The following is an 18,882-nucleotide window of genomic DNA, read 5'->3' as shown; positions in this document are numbered from 1 at the left end:
GGATACTGCGCCTGCGTACGGTGAGACGCTGCACCCAGTGTGCGGGCGGGAAGCTAAGCACGGAACCCGGATGGAATCCTGGCCCCGGGGGCGGAGGTCGCTGTGGATGGTTTTGTTTCTTCACGCTACTCAAATTCCTGCTCCGGGGGGTCTGACCTGAGGAACCGCGCCTAGGCTGGTTCCACCGCCACAGGCCGGGGACCCTACCCGAGCGGAGAGCGGAACCGGAGCCTGAAACGGGCGCTTAGAGAAGCCGGAGCATCCTCTGGCCTGCGGCCCAGGCTCGGAGAGGAGCGGGTGGAGACAGCAGAGTCCTGGCTCGGCGCCGGCGCCCTCAGCTCGCACTGGCTGCCTCTAAAGCTCTCCGTTCTTAACAGCATCAGGTCCTAGCAGTTCAGAGCTGCGTGTTCGTGGCATGCGTTCTCATACACTGCCCAGCACCCCGATGAGGTAGGTAGTGTTCCCATCCCCGCTTGAAGAACTGAAGGTTGGAAGGGTCCAAGCCGAGACCGCAGGCGGAGCGCCCCCGGAGCCCCTGCCCACCGACCACTCCTCGCCCCCTCTCGCCCGGCTGTTGCTTGTAGCTGTAAGGTCGCAGCCTCCGCGTCCCCAAACACCCGTGCCTTCCGGAGCTTACCCGGGCAGTGTCTGGATGTAAGTTTAGTTGTGTGTGGTTGGAGCTTTCTTTTACATATATTTAAGCATTCCATAAATCAGTCAGTATTCACTTTGACTTGTCAGTTTGGGTACTCTTTCGTATCTGCCCCTCGTAAACTTGCAAAAACATTTCATTTCCCATCTTGTCTCCAAGTGAATTTGTATCTTATAATAATGCTTTTTATTTACTTTTTCTTAACGGAAAACTTCCAACTGTACTTGAGAATAGCTTCATAGTGTATACCTGTCATCCAGCCTCAAAAATGAACCAACTCAAGTCCAGTTCACTTTCCTCCACCTGGCTACTGTGTGTGTGAGCTAAAGTACACCATTTCAGTGGAAATCACAGATATCATTTCACTTGTAAATAATTGTCTCTGACAAAACAGGACTTTAATGCAACTATAAAACCTATAGCACTCCTGTTTAACAATAGTTCCTTATTATAATGACCCTTTTTTACTGTTTATATTTTTTAGGATACTGTAATTCCTAGATACCACAAAAGAGCCAGTGAAACTTGCGAGGTTCTGTAACACGGGAAAGCCTGCTGGGCGGTAAGCATATGGTAGTTAAGAATGAACTCTTAAAAGATTCTGTGGTCATTTCCAATGAAACTAAAGCAAAGCTTTTTCCTTCATCCCTCTGTCTCAAATGTACCTTGTAAGTATACATAATATCAGCATTTTTATGCTGATATCACAATTTTATTGCCATTAATCATAAATGGTTCTAAACAAGTAACCAACCATCTCATTACTTGGAGAAAAAAGACTTAAGATCAACTCTTTAAACTTCAGATCTTTTTTGATTAGCAGACATCCTCCAATTTTTAACTGGTTTGTAACAACAGCTTATTAGTTACACAACAGTGCATTTCACAAGTAGGTTTTGACAGATCCACTAGAAATCTAGAACTTTAAGTAGATGTGCTTGATTTAACTTACTATGAACTTTTTATTTCAATGGGACATTTGGATTTAAATTTGCCCCTGTTAAATTACTTCAGCCACGTATGGCATAGAACTTTGAAAACTTTGGGGATCACTTATTTGTCTTAGAATTGTTTTCTAAGGTGTGTTTCTTTTTTTTTTTTTTAACAAGTTTTTTTTTTTAAGGATTTATTTATTTATTTGAAAGCAGAGTTACAGAGAGGCAGAGAGAATGAGAGAGAGAGAGAGAGACAGAGACAGAGAGGTCTTCTATCTGCTGGTTCACTCCCCAGTGGGCCACAACGGCCGGAGCTGTGCTGATCCGAAGCCAGGAGCCAGGAGCTTCTTCCAGGTCTCCCACGTGGGTGCAGGGGTCCAAGCACTTGGGTCATCTTCCACTGCTTTCCCAGGACATAGCAGAGAGTGGAGCAGCCAGGACTTGAACCGGCACCCATATGGGATGCCGGCACTGCAGGCGGCGGCTTTGCCCTCTACACCACAGCGCCAGCCCCTCTAAGGTGTGTTTCTGAGACCTGTGGATTATACCTTTGCTGTTTGCTAAGGACAAAGAGAAAAGAAATGGCTCGCTGTCTTAGGTCTCTCAACTCTCATAGAAGGTTGTCATCAACTTAGCAAAGTAAATGCCTATCAAAGCATTTGTACTGTTCTCTTGGCAACCTAAAATATCTGCTAGGAATTAAAGGGTAATTTTTCATATATCTAAATCTGGCTACTTACCAGAATTTTTATCTGGATCACCCAGACAATTTTTATTTCATATTCTTTTGTCCTACTTCTGGAGAAGAGGATTTATTTCTCTAAAACAGTACAGGGACATGTGTACTTTCAAAAAGGCTTCCCAGTGATGGTAACAGGTATGTCTTGTAACAGATCATTATTCTAGGTACTGCTCATAAGAGTTATCTAAAATACTAATTTACAGTATGGATTCTAGGCCCCTACTCCAGAGCTAGAGAATCAGAATCTCTAGAAGTAGGGCTCAGGAATCTGTATTTTAGCAGGAGACTCATTTACTAAACCGGAGAACCACTGCCCTCCAAATCTTGTTCTTGAATTAATGCAAACCTTAAGAATGCTGCTTATTTTCATTCTGTTGTTTTGGCTTTTTTTTCTTGACTGCTTTTACTGAAGGGTAGTTATAGGAAAAAGCATCATGAAATGCCTCATTGGCAGTTAAGAGCATCCTTGTATGAGAGGAAATTTTCTGAATTCTGGATGACAAGAATAATTGTATTTCTCCTGCAGGTTGTTTTGCTGTTATATATGTGCAATATGAATCATGGACTGCTAGTTTGTTACACTTAGCAAGGAAATTCTGAGCCAAATTGGATCCTACCCTATACCAAGGGTGGCTTAATCCAAATTCAAGACTGATTTGGAATTCTCTGCTTAAGATGGAATTAAAGCTGCTCAGAGATCAAATAGTTTTACATGTCTGTTTAATCCTTAACTAGTAAAAAAATAAAAATAAAGAACTGGCCACTATGTTAAAATCTGCACTTCTTTAGAGTGTATTATTCTCTTCTATTCAGTCTTTCTTAACTGAGGGTGTGCATGTCTTTGGGGCAGGATGGAAAGAGGTGGCAGTGAGATTACAGAGAAAGATAGAGACAGAGAGAGAGGGAGAGAAAAAGGTCTTCTATCCGCTGGTTCATTCCCCAAATGGCCACAAAATGGCCAGAGCTGAGCTGATCTGAAGCCAGGAGCTTCTTCCTGCCTCCCATGTGCATGCAGGGGCCCAAGGGCTTGGGCAATCCTCTGCTGCTTTCCCAGGCTTATTAGCAGGGAGCTGGATTGAATGTGGAGCATAAGGGATGCCGGTGCTGCAGGCTGGGGCTTTAACCGCTATGCCACAGTGCCAGGCCATCATGGTTTACTTTCAACTGACATGTTGCAGGATATTTCTTTGACATGTATGGAATAGCATGTGATATAGCTTTGTTTTATTTGGTTATCCACTGGTTTTTAATGTGTGGATTATACTTTATTCCCAAAGCAAAATTCTGTGGCATCTCTGAAATACTACCTGAGAATTTTTGTGTGCCATGTCAAAGAAACGCAAATGGGATGATGACTATGTTCGTTACTGGTTCACCTGTACAACAGAAGTTGACGGAACTCAACGCCCACAGTGTGTGTTGTGTAACTCAGTATTTTTAAATGCTGACCTCAGACCATCAAAACTGTCAGACCATTTTAACAGACAGCATGGCGGTGTGGCTGGGCATGATCTGAGTAGCTTGAAGCATATGCCAACGGCATCTGATCAGAGTGAAACCTTGAAAGCATTTGGTGTTGCATCTCATGAGGATGCCTTATTGCAAGCATCATACCAGTTTGCATATTTGTGTGCCAAGGAGAAGAATCCTCATACAGTTGCTGAAAAGTTAGTGAAACCTTGTGCGCTAGAAATAGCACAAATAGTTTTGGGACCAGATGCACAAAAGAAGCTTCAGCAGGTACCCTTATCAGATGATGTGATCCATTCTAGAATTGAAGAAATGAGCCAAGATATCTTAGAGCAAGTTCTAGAAGATATCAAAGCCAGTCCTCTTAAAGTGGGTATTCAACTTGCTGAGACAACTGACATGGATGACTGCAGTCAGCTCATGGCATTTGTGCGATATATAAAGGAAAGAGAGATTTTAGAGGAATTCCTATTCTGTGAACCATTGCAGGTAACTATGAAAGGAACAGACGTGTTCAACCTCTTCAGAGACTTCTTTGTGCAGCATGAGATAGCACTTGATGTATGTGGCTCTGTTTGTACTGATGGTGCATCCTCTATGCTAGGAGGAAATTCAGAATTTGTTGCCTGTATGAAAAAAGAGGTACCTCATATTGTGATCACACATTGTTTGTTGAACCCTCATACGCTTGTCACAAAGACGTTGCCGACAAAACTGAGGGAAGCTCTGTTTACTGTGGTGAGAGTAATAAATTTTATCAAAGGACGAGCTCCAAATCATCGTCTGTTTCAGGCTTTTTTTGAAGAAATTGGTATAGAATATAGTGTCCTCCTTTTTCACACTGAAATGAGATGGCTTTCCAGAGGCCAGATACTAACTCATATTTTTGAAATGTATGAAGAAGTAAATCAGTTTCTTCACCACCAAAGCAGTAATTTAGTTGATGACTTTGAAAATAAAGAGTTTAAAATTCACCTGGCATACCTTGCAGATTTATTCAAACACCTAAATGAACTTAGTGCATCTATGCAAAGAACAGGGATGAATACAGTGTCAGCTAGAGAGAAGTTATCTACTTTTGTTAGGAAATTTCCTTTCTGGCAAAAACGAATTGAGAAAAGAAATTTTACCAACTTTCCTTTTCTTGAAGAAATAATTACTTCAGATAACGAAGGTGTATGCATTGCAGCTGAAATAACACTGCATCTGCAGCAGCTGAGCAGTTCCTTCCATGGATATTTTTCTATTGGAAATCTCGATGAGGCAAGTAAATGGGTACTGGATCCATTTCTTTTTAACCTTGATTTTGTTGATGATGGCTATTTAATGAAAAATGATCTTGCCGAATTACGAGCTAGTGGCCAAATCCTAATGGAATTTGAGACAATGAAACTAGAGGATTTCTGGTGTGCTCAATTCACAGTGTTTCCAAACTTGGCAAAGACGGCTCTAGAAATCCTCGTGCCATTTGCAACTACCTACCTTTGTGAGTTGGGATTTTCATCACTTTTACATTTTAAAACAAAGTCAAGAAGTTGCTTTAATATGAGTGAAGACATACGTGTGGCTATTTCAAAAAAAGTTCCTCGTTTCTCAGACATCATTGAACAAAAGCTACAGCAGAAGTCATTATAAGCTGATACACTTTTGGAATGTATAATTTTCTAATATATTCTTAATAGCATTGTAAAATTAAGCTGCAATTCTGTTTTATATTTATAGTATACCGAATTCTATGTTTAAAAATTTTAGCAACTTTAACTTTTTAATGAGGCGTGTGAAAATGAGCATTGAGAATAAGAACACAGCAGTGTCCCCTTGCCTAGTCAATACATAGTATTTTTCTGATCCTGAATATGTTTCACCTGTTGATGCAGTAGATGGAAAGGGTTCCAAAGCACTAGAATGCCCAGCTAGTTGGTATCACTGACTAGGGACTGAGCCGAGAAAAAAGAGAAGACTTCCCAAAAATCAAAGGAAAAAAATGACAGCCTGAGTCCTCCCATCTGTTAGAGTTAAGGGGACATCAATGAAGTCAGAAGATTAAGAAATATAATGGAGAGGGCTGTTCTAGCTTATTTATAAATGAACTCTGACAATGTCCCTAGCTCCCATGCTCTGAGTAACATGATATTAATAAATATCCTAATATCATGTAAGTCTTTGTCTGCTTTCAGATTACTTCAGGATACCAAGTCATCAAGGCTGCTGAAAAGAAGATTCCTGGGCCATACTCTAGGGTTCCCAGTTGGGCAGGTCTGCAATAAGGTTAAGGATCCTTATCCTTTGAATCCTGTGAATTTTTATATATTTTCATTTTATTTGGAAGGCAAAGAGAAACAGGCAGAGATCTCCCCTCTACTAGTTTTTTCCCCAAAACCCCACAAGAGCTTGGCTGGGCCAAACTGAAGACAGCAGCCTGGAACTCAGTCCAGCTCTCCCATGTGGGTAACAGAGGCCCAACTACTCAAGACATCATCTGCTGCCTCCCAAGGTGTGCATTAGCTGGCAAGTGGATTGGAAGCAGAGCTGGGACTTAAACCAGGGCGCTGAGATACCAGATGCAGTCATCCCAAGGGGCATCTTAAGCACTGTGCCACATATCTCCTCTTCCATTTTTTAGTTTAAAACCTTACTGTTTGGGACAGCCATTGTTATGTAGCAGGTTAAGCTGCTGCTTGGGGCACTCAGATTCTGTACTGGAGTGCTGGTTCAAGTCCCATCTGCTTCACTTCCAGGCCATCTTCTGCTATTGCAGACAGCACATGATGGCTCAAGTGCTTAGGCCCATGGAAGACCCAGACAGAGTCCTGGGCTCCTGGCATCTGCACCCCAGCTCTGACTATTGCTGGCATTTGGGGAGTGAACCTGCAGATGAAACATAATTTCTCTGTGTTCTGCCTTTTAAGGGAGGTGAAAATAAACGTTCTAAAATAAAAAATGAAAAATAATAACTAAAAAAAATCCCTTAGTGTTTGACCAAAGTAGCACATGCTCATGGCTGGTAGGGAAATGATATAGAGAGATCCCCTTCCTACCCATAACTTTAACCATTTCTATTTTAACATCTTGTGATTTCAGCTATATCTCCTAGTAATATCTTCTCGGCAAGCACATATGGCAGTTTTGATTTCTTAGCTTCTGTAGAAGTAACACATAATATCTCACAATTATCCCAAATATAATAAGAAAGAGTTAAATTTATAAAAATCCATCTCACTACTTTACCAGTTTTCCATTATTGCACTAATTTAAATTTTTATTAGTTATTCATAGCCCTTTAATGACTTTTTCCCTATAGAAATTCATTACACAGAAAAAATCAGGGATGTCTACTAACATTTTATTTATTTTAAATTTTCATTAATATATTTGAGAGAACTTCCATCTCCTGATTCACTTCTCAAATGCCTGCAGTGGCTGGCAGTAGGCCAGGGCTGAAGCTGAAAGCCAGAATCTCCTTCTAGGTCTCCCATGTGAGTGGCAGGAACCCAGTCACCTGAGCCATCACGGATACCTTTCAGAGTCTGCATTGACAGGAAGCTGGAGTAGGACATGGAGCCAAGTATTAAACCCAGGCACTCTGATGTGGGATGCAGGCAACCTAACCACTATGGTGAGTGCCTCGCCCACATGTTTATAAGGCCAATAATCAGAGCATTTTTATAGTAGTGAAAATTTGATGGAAAAAAAAAAGAATAGAACCTGACCACCAATGATGCTACCTGTGTACTACAAATTGAAGTTTATATTTTGTACACTATTCAGTATTATCACTGAAAATGCTTTTATCAGTAAATACAAATGCATGCCTTCTTTCATTTAAAATGTCGCAGAGCATAAGTCCTCATTTTTCTTATTATGGTCTAACATCAAGAGCATTGGAAACATTTCCAAAGTAATACAGGAATACTTCTAGATATGTTTTACGAAGTTCTAAAGCTAGGAAGGAAATACGGATGGGGAAAGGGGTATGTATGAAGCCTGGAACCTGAGAGAATACAATAGGAGGATTAGGGTGAAAGGATCATTGATAATCAGGATTTCATTAAGTCTACTAGAATTCTCAAAAGAAAAAAAATTGCTGCTGCTCTTAAATGAAAACCCAAATGACATTTAAATGCGAAGTTACAGAGAGGGAAAGGCAAAGAGAGAGGGAGAAATCTTCCATCTGCTAGTTCAGTCCCCAAATGGCCACAATGGCTAAGACTGGGCCAGGCTGAAAACAGGACCAGGAGCTTCATCTGGGTCTCGCACATGGGTACAGGGCTCCAAGTACTTGGGCCATCTTCTGCTGCTTTCCTTAGCACATTAGCAGGGAGCTAGATCAGAAGTGGAGTATCCAGGACTTGAACTGGGGCCTATATGGGACGCCAGCACTGCAGGCAGCTGTTCAACCCACTGCACCACAGCACTGGGTCCCCAATAGACAATTTTAAGGAAATGTCCAAATAGGCTCTTAAATTCATTTTCATATTCTACACTTCAGTTTTCCTTGATCAAATGAAAAAGACTGCAGTGTTTGCTAAAAGAAGAAGTAACTTAGATTTCTTATTTAAAAAATGTCCTAGGGCACTGGCATCTCATATGGGTGCCATTTTGAGTCCCAGCTGCTCCACTTCTGATTCAACTCCCTGGTAAGACACGTGGGAAAGCAGCAGAGGATGGCCCAAATACTTCAGCACCTACACTGACCGGGGAGACCCCAGAGGAAGCTCTTGGCTCCTGGCTTCAGATTGGCCCAGCGCTGGCCATTGGGGCCATCTAGGGAGTGAACCAGAAGATGGAAGATCTCTCTTCTCTCTCCCCTTTCCCTTCTCTCCCCTTTCCCTTCTCTCCTCTCTCTCCCCTCTTTTCTCTCTCTGGTTAGACTGCCTATGTCCTATATAATACTATCTGGATTGAGTTACTGGCTCCAGCTCCTGATTCCAGCTTCCTGCTAATGCAGATCCTTGGTAGGCTGTGGTGATCAAGTAATTGGGTTGCTGCTGCCCATGTGGGAGCCCTTTATTGAGTTTCTGGATACAGGCCCAAGCCCAGCCCTAGTCATGGGGAGCATTTGTGAAGTGAACCAGTGGATATGAACTTGCTGTCTCTGCCTCTCAGATATTTCTTATAAGAATATGTGTGTTGGGGTTGGTGCTATGGCATAACAGGTTAAGCCTCCACCTGTGGCACTGGCAACTCATGTGGGTGCTAGTTTGTGTCCCAGCTGCTTCTGTTCTGATCCAGGTCTCTGCTAATGGCCTGGGAAAGCAGCAGAAGATGGTCTAAGTACTTAGCTCCCACACCCATGTAGGAGACCTGGAAGAAGCTTCTGGATCCAGGCTTCAACCTGGCCCAGCCCTGGCTGTTGTGGCCATTTGGGAAGTGAACCAGCAGATGGAAGAACTCTCTCTCTCTCTCTGTGTCTCTCCCTTTCTCTGTAACTCTACCTCTCAAGTAAATAAATAAATCTTTTTTAAAAATATATACATATATATTGGTGTGTATATATATATATGTCATATGTATTTGTGTTTTCTAAGGAATAAATTGTTTCTGTCATTTTTGCTATACATTTTTAAGACCATTGGTAAATCTCAAAAAAATAATTAAAACAGGATAAAGATATAATCTTTATCACCAGCAGATGTCACTCTATGCAGGTTTTGTTCAAAGAAAACAGTATTGAAGATTCTGACAAATCTAATTTTCAACAACTCTTAAAAAGATACTAGTGACTCATTAAAAATGCCCCCACCTGAGCCTCTGTGGGTTCAAAATTGGCAGCCAGAACTCAAGTTGAGCCTGTAACTATCAGACTGCACAAAGTCATTGGGAAATGGAGAAGACAGAAATGGCTTTTCTAAAAAACTGATTTTAGCATGTGTATTTTTTTACATATTGGTTGCTTTTCTGAGCATCCAAAAGCTGCTTAAAATAGGTGTATAGGTCAGCATTTCAGATATGATCCAATGATGATTAAAACCAAATAGTACTGTTTTAAAAGTTAACTCTGATGATATTTGAATTATATCTCCACTTTTTAAGTGCAGAGTCTGAATATTTATAGTATAGAATCTTTCTAGCACTGAATAATCCAAATATTATGAGTGACTACTATTCACTAAGCATTTGGAAAAGTCAAGTAGGAAATTTTCAAAGTAATTTAAAGTAGCATATGATTATTCATTGTATGTTGTAATTTGTCTTCTGAGATTAAAGAGAGACATAAGCTTGTTTTCCTTCTGTTTTACAAAGTTGATATAAATCTTACTGTAATTCAGGAATAGATTAGGCTCCTAGCTCAGCTGCTTATTAAGTGTTTAAGCTTTCAGGATTCCAGAATCAAAAGGTCTGGCAGGCTGATCATCTCAGTTTGACCTACTCAAGATTGAGTCATTCACTTCTTTCAATACAAACACCCTGATTTGTCTTTAGGGAGCTGTTCTTTCCTCACTGTCAGTCCAAATGACCTTATCCTGGCTGATTGGTCAACTGCAATACTTTCACTGGAACTTATGGGGTGATGCTACATTACTAAACTAAACAGGATGTATCTGGATCTTCCAGTGATCAATTTTGGCTACCTTATACAAAGAAGCCAACAGATGGTGAAGCCAACAGAGAATCCAAGAAAAGGAAAAAGTTTGTCAGGGAACAGGCATTGTAGCATGACAGGTGAAGCCACCACTTGGGATGCCCAAATCCTGGATCAGAATGCCAGTTCAAGTCCCTGCTACTCCAGCTACTCTGCTTCCCATCTACTTTCCTGCTGATGTACCTGGAAGGACAACAGATGATGATGATGGCTCAAGTACTTGGTGTTTGCCACACATGGGAGACCTAAATGGCATTCTAGGCTCCTGGCTTTGGCCTGACCCAGCGCTGGCCATTATGAGCATTTGGGGAGTGAACCACTGAGTAGGGGATCACTTTCCTTTTCAAATAAAAACATCTTAAAAATTCCTCATGACATCACTTCAGCCCCTGAATGAAGTCATAATATTTTATTGTTTCAGCTACATGGACTGGAAAATTCCCCTACTCATTTCCTGCCACGTACAATCAGGATTCCTGCCTTGTATACTTGGTTCCCAATCTTTGTCTCCAATCTTACTATGAGTGAGTAATAGGAAAGTTTGTGTTTCACTAATGATATGATTTTGGATACCTCTTTCCAGTCCTCAGTGTCAGTTTTCTCCCCTACAAACCTGGCCCAGACTTGGTTGTTGCAGCCCTTTGTGAAGTGAACCAGCAGATGGAGGTTTCTCTCTCTCTCTTTCTCTCTCTCTTGCTTTTGCTGTACCTTTAAATTTTTTAAAAAGGTTAGAATAAATAAACAAAATAGAGAAAAATCAATGAAACCAAGAATTGGTCCTTTGAAAAGATCAACAAAATTAACAAACCTGTTTTTCATAGAAAAAAAAGATTCAAAATTTGGGATGAAAAAGGGGACTTTACTACCTACCTTGCAGATACGAAAATGCTTAATAAGGAAATATTATGAGCAGTTGTCTAGCAAATATTATGAGTTGTCTAGCAATAAATTGGATAGCTTGAATGAAATGGAAAATCTCTAAAAAGGCAGATTCCCAAAAGTAATAGGAAATCTGAGTCAACCTATAACAGCTAAAAACATTGAGTCAATATCCCCACAAGCCCAATAATCAGAGAAAAGCCCAGGGTCAGATGGGTTCACTGTCATCTAGTGAATTCTGTCAAACTTTAAAAATACCAATTCTTCAAACTCTTCACAAAAAGTGAAGAATGAATATGTCATAAAATTCCTCAACAAAATACTAGCAAACTAAACCCAGAAACATATTTTTTAAAAAATTATACAACGGGGCTGGTGCTGTGGCAGAGTGGATTAAGCATTCACCTGGGCTCTGGCATCCAATATGGGCACCAGTTCAAGTCCTGGCTACTCCACTTTTGATCCAGCTCTCTGTTGATGGCCTGGGAAAGCATTAGAGGATGGCCCAAGTGCTTTGGCCCCTGTACTCATGTGGGAGACCCAGAGGAAGCACCTGGCTCCTGGCTTTGCATCAGTCTAGTTCCGGCCATTGCAACCATTTAGGTAGTCAATCAGTGGATGGAAGACCTCCGCCCTGCTCCCGTCTCTCCTTCTCTCTGTAACTCTGCCTCTGAAGTAAATAAAAAAATCTTTAAAAAAAAAAAAAAAACTATCCTCTCAAACTCTGTGAAGCCAGCATCATCCTAATTCCTAAACCAGAAAAGGATAACAACAGAGAAAAAGAATTACAGAAGAATTTCCCTAATGAACATAGACACAAAAATCCTAAACAAAATGCTAGCCAATTGAATCCAACAACACCTCAGAAAGATCATCCACCCATACCAAGTGGAATCTATCCCTGGTATGCAGGGATGGTTCAACATTTATAAATCAATCAATGTGATATAACACATTAACAAGCTGAAGAAAAAAACCATATGGTTATCTCAATAGATAACATTTGATAAAATACAACATCCTTTAATAGATGAAAACCTTAAGCAAATTGGGTATAGAAGGAACATCCCTCAATACAATCAAGGCAATTTCTGACAAACCCATTAACAGCATCCTATAGAAAGGGGAAAAGTTGGAAGCATTCCCACTGAGATCTAGAACCAGACAAGGATGCCCACTGTTACCACTGCTATTCAATATAGTCCTCGAAGTTTTAGCCAGAGCCATTAGGTAAGAAAAAGAAATGAAAGGGATAAGAATTGGAAAGGTGGAAGTCAAACTATCTCTATTTGCAAGTGACATGATTCTATATATAGGGGATCCAAAAGACTCCACTAAAACTACTGGAACTCATAGAAGAACTTGGTAAAGTGGCAGGATATAAAATTAACACAAAAATCAATAGCCTTTTTATACACAGACAATACCATTAATGACCAATGACCAAGAACTTCTTTTTTTTTTTTTTCTTTTTTGACAGGCAGATTTAGACAGTGAAAGAGAGAGAAAGAGAGAAAAGTCTTCCTTTCCATTGGTTCACCCCTCAAATGGCCGCTACAGCCCAGGGTGCTGTGGCTAGCGCCAATCCAAAGCCAGAAGCCAGGTGCTTCCTCCTGGTCTCCCGTGTGGGTGCAGGGTCCAAGCACTTGGGCCATCCTCTACTGCCTTCCCGGGCCACAGCAGAGAGCTGGACTGGTAGAGGAGCAACCAGGACAGAATCCAACTGGGACTAGAACCCAGGGTGCCAACACCGCAGGCGGAGGATTAGCCAAATGAGCTGCGGCGCCGGCCTAATGACCAAGAACTTCCAAAATCGATCCCATTCACAACAGCTACAAAAAAAATTAAATACCTTGGAATAAATTTAACCAAAGATATCAAAGATCTCTATGATGAAAATTATAAAACATTAAAGAAAGAGGCCGGCGCCGCGGCTCACTAGGCTAATCCTCCACCTAGCGGCGCCGGCACACCGGGTTCTAGTCCCGGTCGGGGCGCCAGGTTCTGTCCCGGTTGCCCCTCTTCCAGGCCAGCTCTCTGCTGTGGCCAGGGAGTGCAGTGGAGGATGGCCCAGGTGCTTGGGCCCTGCACCCCATGGGAGACCAGGAAAAGCACCTGGCTCCTGGCTCCTGCCATCGGATCAGCGCGGTGTGCCGGCGGCCGCGGCGACCATTGGAGGGTGAACCAACGGCAAAGGAAGACCTTTCTCTCTGTCTCTCTCTCACTGTCCACTCTGCCTGTCAAAAAAATAAAATAAAAAAAAAACATTAAAGAAAGAAATATAAGAAGACACAAAAATGGAAAAATATTCTATGTTCATGGGTTGGAAGAACCAATATCAAAATGTCTATACTACCAAAAGCAATTTACAGATTTAATGTGATATCAATCAAAATACCAAGGACAGTCTTCTCAGAAATAGAAAAAATAATGCTGAAATTCATATGGAAACACAGGAGACCCCAAATAGCTAAATTAATTTTATACAACAAAAACAAAGCGGGAGGCATCACAATACCAGATTTCAAGACATACTACAGGGCAGTTATAATCAAAACAGCCTGGTACTGGCACAAAAACAGATAGATAGACCAATGGAACAGAATAGAAACACCAGAAATCAACCCATGCATCCACAACCAACTTATCTTTGACAATGGAGCTACAATCAATCCCTGGAACAAGGACAGTCTCTTCAACAAATGGTGCTGGGAAAACTGGATCTCCACTTGCAGAAGTATGAAGCAAGACCCCTACCTTACACCTTACACAAAAATCAACTCAAAATGGATCAAAGACCTCTATCTATGGCCCAATGCCATCAAATTATTAGAGAACATTGGGGAAACCCTCAAGACATTGGCATAGGCAAAGAGTTCTTGGAAAAGACCCCAGAGGGACAGGCAATCTAAGTGAAAATTGACAAATGGGATTACATCAAATTGAGAAGATTCTGCACTGCAAAAGAAACACTGAAATAGAAGGAAACTTCAACCTAAAGAGCACTTACAAAAACCCCACATCTAACATCATATTTAGTGGTGAAAAAAGCCTTCCCCATCAGACGAGGAAAAGGCAAGAAGATCTTCTCACCACTTGTAGTCAGTGTTGTACTGGAGGTTCTAGCCAAGGCATTAATACAAGAAAAAGAAAAAGCATCTAGACTGAAAAAGAACTGCTTTTATTAACATTTACCATTGGAGATCTCTTCAGGTCATCCATTGGTGTCCTAGACATAGTTTTTCTTGCTCCCATTATCAAACAGCAACACAATTTTTCCTTGACAAAAACAGACACTCCAGGCAATAAAGTGTCCTTGTTGTTTGCCTTTTGGTTCAGTAACATGAGTCTACCAATATTGGTGACAGAGAACAATTACTAAATAACAGGACCTAAAATGACAAAGCTAGTAAATCTGTAGTTTGTTACAATATAGTAATAGAATTAAAATAAGGATATGCATAATAACCAAAGGCTGCCCATGTGAACAGCTCTGGAGAAGATAGGTGTAACGTAATTTCCTCCCCATATCAGGGCCTGTTGCAGCCAAAATAACAATCGCCTAAAGATGTGGTGTCATAATTCCTGAAACCTGTGGTTTGTTACTTTATATATGATGAAAAGGACTTTGTAGATTAAGTGAAGGACCTTGAAATGGATAAATTATTCAGTGAGCCCATTGTATTAACAGGGTTTCAAGAGGGAGGCAAAATAGGAAGGTCAGGGAAAGAAATGTGAGAACAGAAGCAAAGGTCAGGAACAAGGAGAAACTTGCAGATAATGCTCTTCTGGCTTTAAATATGGAGGAAAGGACCATGAGCCAAGAAGTACAGGCAGGCTAGCAGTTGGAAAAGGCAAGGTTATAGATTCCCATCTTGAACTTCCAGAAGGAACCAGTGCTACTCATACCTTGAATTTAGCCCAAAGACTGATTTGGAGCTTCCGATCTCCAGAACTTTACAGTAATAAATATATGGAGCTTTAAGTGACTAATTTTGTAATGAAAGTGTTAACAGCACAATGGGAAACTATTATACACTCTCCAATAGAAAACTACCAACATGAGCATGGGCCATCTTGGAAGCAGGTAGGACATGTGGAATATCATCTGAGGTTTCTTACATTCTGCTGGTCACATACACACATTTTTGCTATATAATAAGCCCCCAAAACCAAGTTTTTGTGGCCCAGGGGAGTGATGGGTGAAGATCTCCAGATGCAAACCATTCATCTCACTATTACAATGAATGGGGTTGGAAACCTGTATAAACCACTCTGAAACTCCTCAAAGCCTGATTACAAAATAACATTATTAATCAGGATCTATTATGCCTGACCAGTAGTTTCTGTGCAATCAGGTGAATTTCAGGTCCACTGTACCCTCACAGCATAAGCCCGAAATGGCTGGTGGCAATCATAACCTCAGTAGAATCACTGTTATGTCCCTTGGTGGAAACATTCCTCCTTTGGGAAAAAAAAGACCTCCAAAATCACAGATCTTACAGTTGTAGCAATAGGAAGCAAAAATTCCGTGAGTTTTAGGTGCAATAGTAAGATTAGCCACTCCCACTTTCACCTCTTAATTCTTGGACCAATGTATTCTGGCCTTTAAGAGGAGGGGAGCATATTTATTGGTTATCAATTGTTTTTTTTTCAGGATTTATTAATTTATTTGAAAGGCAGAAATGAGAGAGAGAAAGAGAGAGAGAGAACGCTTCTATCCACTGGTTGCAATGGCCAGGGCTGAGCCAGATCAAAGCCAGGATCCAGGAGCTTCTTCCAGGTCTCTTACATGGGTGCAGGGGCCTAAGTACTTGGACTATTTTCTTCTGCTTTCCCAGGCATTAGCAGAGAGCAGGATCAGAAGTGGAGCAATCAGGATTCAAATCAGTGCCCATATGGGATACTGCAGGCATAGTCTTAACCTTCTATATGACAGCACCAGTCCCATGTTGGTTACCCTTTCAAAACACATACTACATGTTGTCAAATAGGACTTCTTGCTGCTAGGTTATTTTCATTCATTTGCAAGTAACTGAATCTTAAGTAGATCATTCCATTATTTTATCAGACCAACTGCTTCTGGGTCATGTAGTATTTATATTGACAAAAAACCAATACATTCAGTGGGCAACAGTCTGTGGCCATATGCTGTTGTGGACTAAATATTTGTATTCCCCCAAATTCAATTGTTAATGTCCTAACTCCCAATCAATGTGGCATAATTTGGAGTTGGGGCTTTGGGAGGTAATTAGGGTTAGATAAGGTCATAGTGGCAGGACCATGGTCTGATAGGACCAGTACCCTTCTAAGAGACACCAGAGCACGAAGTGGTTTGTGTAAGAGAGCCATAGAAGCTGCCTACAAGCCAAGGAAGAGGCCTCAGAATGAAACTTGGGGCCAGCAGGTTAAGCTGCTGCCCGTGATACTGGCATCCCATATGAGTATCAGGTTAGGTCTTGGCTTCTCTGCTTCCAGTTCAGCTTCCTGCTAATGTGCCTAAGAAAGCAGTGGAAGATGACCTAAGTACTTGGCCCCTGCCACCCATATGGGAGGCCTGGATGGAGTTCCAGGCTCCTGGCTTTGGCCTGGCTTAGCCCCAGCTGTTGCAGCCATTTGGGAAGTGAACCAACAGATGGAAGACCTCTCTCTCTCTCTCTCTCTCTCTCTCTCTCTCTCTCTCTCTCTTTCTCTCTCTCTCTCCCTCCCTCCCACCCTCCCTCCCACACTCCCTCCCTCTCTCTGCCTTTCAAATTAATAAAGTAAGTTTTTAAAAATAAATAAATAAACAAAAAGAATGAAACTCAGTCTTGGAATTCAAAGCCTCCAAAACTGAGAAATTAATTTCTGTTGTTTAAGCCATTCAGGCTATAGTATGCTGTTATGGCAGCCCAAGCAGAGTAATACACACCCCTTTGCTAATCACTGACAAGGAGCAATGGGGTACAGGATATCATGACAGTTAATAAGGCTGACAGCAGCTAAAAGCACAACCATGTTCATAATATTTATCTTTTCCAATAAGAGTAAATAACTACCCCTTCCATGGTGGAAAGTGTTCAATGTAATTGACCAGCCACAAAGTATCAACATCAGGGGCATATTGTGGGTCTCCACTGCTGGAAGGTCAACCTTCAGCAGGTCAGTCTTAGTGAAGGGAAGTCTGCATTGTGGAGGGTGGGTATAAACTCCCATCCTTACTCTGGTACATGGGCCCATTGGGAAATCACTGGAATTGCTGGGGAAAGAAGCTGACCAATATCCACAAAGTCTGTTGTCTTGTCCTACTGACTGCTGACAGCCTCCTCTGCAGTGGATCACTTCATTTAGCTTCAGCAAGGCCATTGGGAAGTCCTCAAGTCAAAGTCAGCTGTCACAGGAGACCCATCAATCCCAACAAATTGGCATGTCTTCATAGTCCTGCTATGCTCAGTCATTTGCTGGGAGTAGCTCCTTGGGTGTATGAACTGGCACATGTGCAGTAATGAGTTTCAAAGTGCAGCCTCTGGGGCCGTCCATTAATCATGTTCCCTATAGTCATATATATGCAAAGTTCATCCACATGGCCACACAATGTCCTTTGGTGAACATTCACTTGAAGCCTAAATATCTTTAAGTCTAAGAGTCCATGCACATGCATTTTGCCAGATCTTCTTGTCACTTCTAAATCTATTCCTCCCAACTCCTTGACCATCTATCAGACAATTAGTAGCTGCCCTTGACTACTAAAGTTGCAATCCATAATTCTGGATATTGCTCATTTCAGCCATAGTGGACAATCAAATGTACTGTTCAAAAGTCTCCCAGGGGTGCTGGCACTGTGGCGCAGTGAGTTAATGCCCTGGCCTGCAATGCCAGCATCCCACATGGGCGCCAGTTGGAGACTCAGCTGCTCCGCTTCCAATCCAGCTCCCTGCTATGGTCTGGGAAAGCAGTAGAAGATGGCTCAAGTCCTTGGGCCCCTGCACCTGCGTGGGAGACCCAGAAGAAGCTCCTGGCTCCTGGCTTCGGATCGGCGCAGCTCCAGCCATTGTGGCCAACTGGGGAGTGAACCAGTGGATGCAAGAACTCTCTCTGTGTAACTGTGTAACTCTGACTTTCAAGTAAATAAATAAATCTTTAAAAAAAAATCTCCCTGGGAACATTTCCCATCATTAGGACCTTTCGAGACATGCTTGATTGAAGTTGTAAAGCTGCAACAGTTTTTGCAGCAACAAGCTGGTGTTAGCATATTGGTCAGAATAAATGGAAACCAGGATTTGAGTTTCTTCTTCTTTGTCAGCTGGTCATAAGGAAATCCAGATGCAGCAAAAGTTATGGATTGAGGGAAAAAAAAAAAAAAAAGAAAACCTTACAGCAAGTTGAGCCACTTCTCTGGGCCCCTGGCTTGTGCCTTCCGTATCTGTTTAATCCTGTCTCTTCTGTACCATTTCCACTTGGTGATACATTATTGCTGTGCAGAACTCTAATTTACAGCTTACTGGACCAAATTGCACCCAGTCCCATGGAAAACTGTCCAGTCTTAATGGAGTCTACTGGAAAACCAGGAGCTATTTCTCAAAAGATTAGTTATGTTCCAAAGAGGATATGAATTTTCTCCAAAACCCTAAAGGTCTATGTT

The 18,882-nt window shown here is 41.7% G+C and overlaps 1 protein-coding gene across 11 annotated transcripts; it reads left to right on the top strand.

Moving 5' to 3' along the window:
- The first annotated feature begins 9 nt into the window (after positions 1-9).
- ZBED8 (zinc finger BED-type containing 8) lies at positions 10-18,391 on the top strand. 11 transcript variants are annotated; one of them, XR_016235449.1, is made up of 4 exons: positions 56-654; positions 1,137-1,214; positions 5,977-6,055; positions 9,032-9,271. XR_016235449.1 is itself a non-coding variant. In XM_089335029.1 (3 exons), exon 3 carries the CDS (start codon positions 3,656-3,658, stop codon positions 5,432-5,434), a length of 1,779 nt encoding a protein of 592 aa, XP_089191155.1. In that variant the 5' UTR covers positions 10-450; positions 1,137-1,214; positions 3,607-3,655; the 3' UTR covers positions 5,435-9,271. The 11 variants fall into 11 exon arrangements, 5 of the variants coding, with proteins under 5 accessions (XP_089191155.1, XP_008253568.3, XP_089191157.1 ...); XR_016235447.1 differs by having other exon boundaries at positions 5,977-6,067; positions 9,032-9,164; XM_089335029.1 differs by having other exon boundaries at positions 10-450; positions 3,607-9,271.
- Positions 18,392-18,882: the final 491 nt, after the last annotated feature.

The sequence above is a fragment of the Oryctolagus cuniculus genome, chromosome 6 (genome assembly GCF_051225735.1).
Source record: "Oryctolagus cuniculus isolate XC-2025 breed Fujian yellow rabbit chromosome 6, ASM5122573v1, whole genome shotgun sequence".
In the NCBI taxonomy this organism is placed as follows: Eukaryota; Metazoa; Chordata; class Mammalia; order Lagomorpha; family Leporidae; genus Oryctolagus; species Oryctolagus cuniculus.
The sequence above is the reverse complement of the archived record's forward strand: the minus strand, read 5'-3'. Positions and strand labels throughout refer to the sequence as shown.

Bases quoted from the DNA above. Each gene is read 5' to 3' on its own strand.
- ZBED8 (XM_089335029.1), top strand. From the start codon at position 3,656: ATGTCAAAGAAACGCAAATGGGATGATGACTATGTTCGTTACTGGTTC.